Here is a 7,525-nt window from a genome sequence, read left to right as displayed (position 1 = left end):
TAGAGCAAGCATATTGAAACATGTTGTTAAGTTATCAGACATATCAAAGCTGCTAGAAGATACCACATGCAAAATATCTAAGCAAATCCGAAACAAAATTTCAGGAGAGCTGCAAAATATGGTAAGCCCCATACAGATTATGGATGCATGTGATAGTGTTGGTGTCAGTAGGAAGGGATATAAAGCCATTTACAGGGTGTTTACACTAGGTCATCGTGCTAAAGGACTTCTTCGACCCATGCTACCAAACTCCATACAGTGTAACCATGGCAAGAAAAAGTGCAAACTCGGACATTGTGAACATGTTAGGTGGCTACCGTCATGTGGAGGATGCTCTGCTTGTATATGTACTACAAAGGTATTTGAATACAACAAGTACAACAATGTCTTTATTGATTTAAGGACCCTTCAAAGAGCTATGATTTCTTATTATGGTCTAAGCATTGAGGAGTGCCAAGGTCAGGCTGTGTTTGTGTTAAAGCTTGATGAGTGTCAAATTGTAAAAGGACGAAAATTAGAAAGAGTCAGCCTAACGCTTATGAACAGGGCTATCAAAGGAAATCCGGAACAGGATGATAATCTTCTTGACTGTAGTGCACAAGCCTCAAATTCCAACACGAGAAGGAAATCTCAGGGAAAAGATTATTATGGAGTGCAATCAAAAAATAATATATGGTGGTTGTCAGCATTTGAGCTTCCACAAGAGACGAATGATACATTGCGATGGTACCTTACCCGAACAGGCATCCCAAATGTCATATCATTGCAATCAAAAGGAGAGACTTTGCATGTGGAAGATGTAGCAACATTTACAGTTGAGTGGCACATGGCAGGTGATTTAAAGACATTGAAGTGTATGCTAGGATGCAAGCTAGGAGAAAATACTTTTTTTCCATGTATTTATTGCTACCATTCAAAATCAGAGTATATTGAATGCAGAAGATATCTCATGGAGCCCTATATTAGAGATTCCACTTTCCCGTGTTCATATTTGCACGCTTCATGCTAGGTTACGCATAATGGACAAATTACTGAAGTTACATATCAATTATGCATGGAATATGGAGCCTGAACATCTTTGCAAAATGAATGCATCAGTAAGCTGGAAGATGTCCTTTCAAGCGTGGGGCTTCATGGTGGTGCTGTAAAGTTAAGGATACTAAAAAGTCAAGACCGGGTTAGGATAATCCAAACAAAATATGCATGGGTGGGTCCAAAGCAAGACACCTTCTCTCAAATTACGAGGGGTGCAATAGTCACACAAAATATGAGATATGGAAGGCCATTTGTGAATGCACCACTTATCGTGGGAATAATGCAGAGCTTGGTCTCAAGCGGGCAAGGCTGTGGGAGTCACTTGACAAAATCATTCAATTGCTAGAAAAGGCTCCACTTGTTGCTGAGGAGATTACAAACTTAAAGACTGCAATACATACATTTACTCATCAGCAAATGGTTGATGCATGGGGAGAAACACATATCACCCAACTTAGGTATTTACCTTTCTATCTATTTACTGATATTAATTGCCAAATAGTAAAATTCTGATATGATCTTTGTTGCAGCACATTATATTTACCCACGCACAGTTTTTTCTCGACCAATATGGTCCAATGGCAATTTGGAGCACCCAAGGAATGGAGCGTGAAATATCCTTCCAAGCACACTAAAAAGACAGCAAACCCGGCTCAAGCATGCAAAATATACGCATTGGGGTGCCCCATAGTCATGAAAGCTACAAGAAACACTCAAGATACACTCAAGAATGGCACACACACTCTCTCTCTCTCTCTCTCTGAGAAACCATAGCCTTACACACACAAAGAAACCCTAAACCTAGGTTATATTAGGGCACACATAAGATAGGCATAAAATCATCCTCTTCTTCATCCTCACCTTCTCCCTCCATAGCTAGAAAGAATTAGCACACAGAGAAGCAAGAACCAAGAAAGAGAGTTTGTGCCAAATTCAAGAGAGTTTTGAAAGAAGTCGTGCATGGGTTGATAAAGGAAAAGTTGGTTGCAACTTCCCACACCTCCCAAGATCACACGTCCTCCCTCTTTCCTCTTTTCTTTATTCAAATTTGAAAAACATTACATACTTTTAGACCTTAGGCTATGGCTTCAAATGTGTACAAGGACTATGGCTTGACTTGTCAACACAAGAGAGAGTTTATATGCTTTGGCTTGTGATATGCGGACCCGCTAAATTACCAAGCATTTACAAAGTTGGACATGCATACAAATCATACGGCAACAAGTGTATGTCTAGGCTTGGATACAAAATAAACATGGGATAACATCATTCTTATTTGAGAAAAGCTGCATCTTCTTAGCCTATTTGATGTCAAAATTGGAGGCTATCATTCCTCCCACACTTAGCTTGTGAGCTCCCGCGAACAAAATGTCGATGAAATTTCTCCCTTTTCACATACTAAATCACTCCTTCAAAAAAACTCCTCAAACTTCATCACACCTCTTCAAACTCCTCACTTACTCTCCCACACTTACTCTCCCACACTTACTCCTTTCTCAATCAAACATAGAATGAGGTGAAAAATCATCAACACATCCCCCACAAAAAACCCACAAACATCCTATGGAAATAATAATAACTCCTAACTTCAAACACCAAAATAATCCCCATCAAAAGATCATAATTTCATAGCTCTCCCTCACTCAAAATCTGCATGGAAATCTACCACCCTTGGAAACATACCCTTGCTACGGAAAAAATCTCCGGCGTAAGGATTTAAAACACGCTGCCCACTGTTTAGAAAGAAAGGTGCCATTGCTGGTCCATGCATGGATACAAATGATGGATAAGCATCTCCAAATGCTAGTTGAGGCCCAAGAATCATATTGCTTGTAGTGGCACATGATGGAGGAGTAAACAGCAGTACGCCTCCTTGAGAGTGGAAATTATCATGCCTGCTCAATGGTACAGCTGGAGGATGTGCAGATGACCGTGGGACAACTGGGCATGGATACGTGTACGAGTTGGGTGCCAGATGAGAGACTTGTGAAGCAGACCCTCTCAAAGGGACAGATCTACTTGTCATGCCAGATATTACCCTGCCTGGGGGTTCAAATGTGTTCTCCACCCTCCTACAGTCAGCTGATGAAATTCCAATCCAATTTGAAGCTCCACGTGAATGATGCCTTGCATGATTCCCCACATAAGTACCAGGGTTGAAATCCCTAGATGTTCCAACAAAACTTGGGTGATTGGTGGTCTCCCCTATAAAAGTATTGGTTCCACACTAAGTGACAGCAGCAGAGGAGCCATTGCTTTGACTAAATGACGAGGTCTCAGGCAGACCAATATCAATGTTTCCTGCAAATTCTGGCATATGCTCATTTGGTGGCATCCTTCTAGACATCCATGTCTGATATGGCAAAGCAGCCAATGATACTCTGCTACTCTGTATAATGGAGGGAGACTGACAAAGTTCTTGTGGCCCAAGAACATGCCTGCCATGGTACCTGTTGGAGCTTCCACTTTGTGAATAATGCACCAGATTGGTTCTCAATGATTGACACCGAACATCAGTGTCCCTAGGATATTGTGGTTCATCCCAAACAGGGACCATAGAAGCAGAAAAAAAATCGAAAGACATTGGATTTAAAGTGTCACACCTGCTCATCCCAGCTCCTCCAGAAAACCTGGCAGAATCGGTCTCCCTTTGTCCAGATGAAGCTCTAAAAGTTAATGAACCCACAGACCCTATTACACCATCCATAGAGCTTTTCCTTTTACAACAGCTCTGGCTTCCATTACCTAAATGTGGGTGAGGATTGTTCATGAAACTACCCATTGAACCACTGACTGGAAATTGGGGAGTTTCCCCTTCAAAACCTGGTAATATTGCACTGCAATAAGTTTCTGTTAAAGCACTTTCATTGTTGGATAAAAAAACAGAGGAGCTGCTGTTTCCAACTTCAACAGATCCATTTTGAAAATGTCTAACATTCAGCTTCCTGTTGCCTTGATCTGTCATGCCATGAAGAGGCCATGAAACCCAGCGAACATTGACCCAGGGCAGTGGCTTATGTTTCCTTCAGCTTCCACATTTGTTGCATTGGTGGACCCAGACCCTACCTGGTCTGTGCTTCCAAAAATCAAATTGTGGTGTCCTTGCACAGTGTTTCCACAATTTTGTCATTTTACTCTTTGTACACTTTGCATCACTCCCATTTGAGAAGATTCCCCCATGAATGTTCTTCTGCGAGAATCGTTCCCCCATGAATGTTCTTCTGCGAGAATCGTTCCCCAAAAAACCTGAGCCATTCCAAACTTCCCGTTCTTCAGAATTGATCAGCATGTTGACTGGACCAGGACCTTGGCTATTACTTGCTTGAAATTCCAAACCTCTGGAACCAAAACCTTACTCACCTCGTTGCATTATCATCTCCTCTGATCTTTGCATGCTTGCTGTTTGTCTCGCACGGGCCAGCTCGCAGCCCCCAACCCTTGTTATTTCTTGCCCTTGTTCCTCTCTCTCTTCTTTCTCTTTTCTATTTCACTCCCTTGCTACTCTCGGCTATTGTTGTATAGGACCTCAGGCTCTGCGTTGTGATCTATTGCAGATTTTCTCTGTTTAACACGAAAACAACCAGTTGACCTCCAATCTCTTTCTGCAAATTTGTATGTGTGGGGCATGAGGTCGTTCCCAGACTACCAATCCTCCTTTTTCTACTGGCGGCCAGAAAACCTCAAATTCTCTCTCTCCTTTGCTGCACCCAGACCCAAGCTGCTTCTTGCAAATTCCATGGCTAGCCCCTCCCGGCGAACGCACCAAATGAAATATCCTTCCAAGCACACTAAAAAGACAGCAAACCCGCCTCAAGCATGCGAAATATACGCATTGGGGTGCCCCATAGTCATGAAAGCTGCAAGAAACACTCAAGATACACTCAAGAATGGCACACACACTCTCTCTCTCTCTCTCTGAGAAACCATAGCCTTACACACACAAAGAAACCCTAAACCTAGGTTATATTAGGGCACACATAAGATAGGCATAAAATCATCCTCTTCTTCATCCTCACCTTCTCCCTCCATAGCTAGAAAGAATTAGCACACAGAGAAGCAAGAACCAAGAAAGAGAGTTTGTGCCAAATTCAAGAGAGTTGAAAAGAAGTCGTGCATGGGTTGATAAAGGAAAAGTTGGTTGCAACTTCCCACACCTCCCAAGATCACACGTCCTCCCTCTTTCCTCTTTTCTTTATTCAAATTTGAAAAACATAACATACTTTTAGACCTTAGGCTATGGCTTCAAATGTGTACAAGGACTATGGCTTGACTTGTCAACACAAGAGAGAGTTTATATGCTTTGGCTTGTGATATGCGGACCCGCTAAATTGCCAAGCATTTACAAAGTTGGACATGCATACAAATCATACGGCAACAAGTGTATGTCTAGGCTTGGATACAAAATAAACATGGGATAACATCATTCTTATTTGAGAAAAGCTGCATCTTCTTAGCCTATTTGATGTCAAAATTGGAGGCTATCAGAGCGCTCTCATTATCAAGCTAAGGCAGCATACTTTAAAAACACGCGACATGGTGGAGGTGGTAAGGAAAAAAGTAATGCCTTGCATGAGATGTTTATTTGGTTTTATCGCAGTTTGGGAGGTCGACGCCGACAGAAACCAAAACGATAGGTGTCATTACTACGAAGGGTTGTAAAAAATGTCAATCCTGCAAAACGAGCAATTGCATGGCGAGCATCAAGTGCCATGCATGGGATGCGTGAGTGGTTCGGTCGCGTAGGCGTATGGGTCGAAAATGGGTTCCATATAAAAAAATTGTAGCCTTTTTTAAGTTAAAGCTTTTTTTTAATTTCTAGAAAAAAAATTTATTAATAAGTTTTTTTAAAAACTATATAAACCTGTAAAAGTGAGTTTTAAAAGTACATTTTTACGTTCATTCACTCGTGTAAGTCAATGGATGGCTAGAACTAAGCACACTACATGCAAAACTGAGAACCCAAACGTACCGTCTGGTGTACACAATTTGATACAGGCAGTTGCCGTAGCACAGGCATTTCAACAAGTGCAAAAACGCATCAAAAAGAAGCATACAAGCATGGATAGAGAGGTAGAGACTCGATAGGAAGATGTACAGCCGGATGTGTTTTCAGGACTGGGGAATATTGAGGATGTCTCCAAGCAGCCTGGAGACACCGACTCATTTAGAGCCACACGTACACCATTCCCCCGACATCTCTCAGAGGCTGAGCAGTAGGAGCGTGTGCTGGAAGAGCAACAACGCCAGATTGATGAGGAGGCGCATAAAAGAAGAGAGCAACAACAAGCCCTACTCCCTCAGCAGCTAGAAGAGGAGCTAAGGGTCGCATTTGAGGAAGACCAGGAAGCACTTCTCTGTACTGAGCAAGAGCAGTATCAACAGGCTGCTGATTTCTACGAAGCAGAGGAAATAAGCCATCCTGAGGAGCAGGATAGGCTCTTAGCACAAACACTACATGAGGAACTTGAGAGGCGTCAGCCCCAGCCTCCACCTAAAAAACAAAGAATAAAGATTTGTGTCAAGAGAAAGAAGGAACGTGCAAACAGGCAGCGAGGTGGAGATGGAAGAGGAGGATCTACGACAAGAAGAGGAGCAAAGGGAGAGGGAAAGATAGGAGCAAGAGGAGCAAAGGGAGAGGGAAAGACGGGAACAAAGAATTCAAGAAGCACGCAGATTAAAACAAGAACAAGAAAAGAAGAAGGCAGAAGCAAGTAAAAGAAGACTAAATCTAGATCCAGCCGAGCAAGAAAGGCAAAAAAAATTTAGAAATGATAGACAACCATGGGAAGAGAGGTCGCATCCACCACCACCCCCTGTAGCCAACAAGAAGAGAAGATGGAAACCGGGGACCGTGGCTCTGCGATTAATTAGAAAGTACCAAAAGAGCACAGACCCCATCATGGCGAAGGCCCCTTTTGCAAGAGTTGTAAAAGAAGTCATCGACAAGTACAGTGAGACAGGGTCACTCGGGTACAGAGTACTGCACTTGAGGCCCTCCAAGAGGCGTCAGAAACAATTTTGGTCTCTTTGTTTCAAGATTCGGTGCTGTGCCATGCTCACACCAAAAGGGTGACCCTAAAGCCTGTTGACATGGCACTTGCACTACGTCTACGTCAGGATAAAGCGCTCCATAAAGGAAGGATTTATTGGATAGGATTAAGCTTTTAGGCGGCGGCCTTTGTGCCTTTTGTAATCTCCAACATTGTAATACATTTTTTTGAATCTATAAGATATTGTAAATGACTCGTTAACCAACGTATTCATTTGTTTCAACTGTGTTATAAAAGGAGACATTTCATTTCTTGTACTGTTGTTTGAATGGGTAAAACTGTTGATCATGTATTAAGAGCTTTAGTCAAACAGGAACAAAATTTGTATTATTGACAAGGTGATTGTGAAAACCAATATGAAATTTAAATATTATCTTGTTATACGTGGTATTGTTGTTGGCATTGAACAAAGGATCCTTACATAGTGCAGAAACAAAATT

General features: G+C 42.1%; 1 protein-coding gene across 1 annotated transcript; it reads right to left on the bottom strand.

Annotated features, from left to right (window-relative positions):
- Window positions 1-1,970: 1,970 nt before the first annotated feature.
- Window positions 1,971-5,468, bottom strand: LOC147614623 (uncharacterized). Its single transcript, XM_086779903.1, has 2 exons — window positions 4,396-5,468; window positions 1,971-4,281 (listed from the first exon to the last, which is right to left on the bottom strand). Exon 2 carries the CDS (start codon window positions 3,998-4,000, stop codon window positions 3,263-3,265), a length of 738 nt encoding a protein of 245 aa, XP_086636029.1. The 5' UTR covers window positions 4,001-4,281; window positions 4,396-5,468; the 3' UTR covers window positions 1,971-3,262.
- Between the last annotated feature and the right edge of the window lie 2,057 nt (window positions 5,469-7,525).

The sequence above is a fragment of the Cibotium barometz genome, chromosome 41 (assembly GCF_041138505.1).
Source record: "Cibotium barometz isolate CiBa-2024 chromosome 41, ASM4113850v1, whole genome shotgun sequence".
Classification (NCBI taxonomy): Eukaryota; Viridiplantae; Streptophyta; class Polypodiopsida; order Cyatheales; family Cibotiaceae; genus Cibotium; species Cibotium barometz.
Note: the sequence above shows the minus strand (reverse complement) of the source record. Positions and strands in the feature narration are given on the sequence as shown.

Excerpts from the sequence above, each read along its gene's own strand:
- LOC147614623 (XM_086779903.1), bottom strand. The coding sequence starts at position 4,000 with ATGACAGATCAAGGCAACAGGAAGCTGAATGTTAGACATTTTCAAAAT.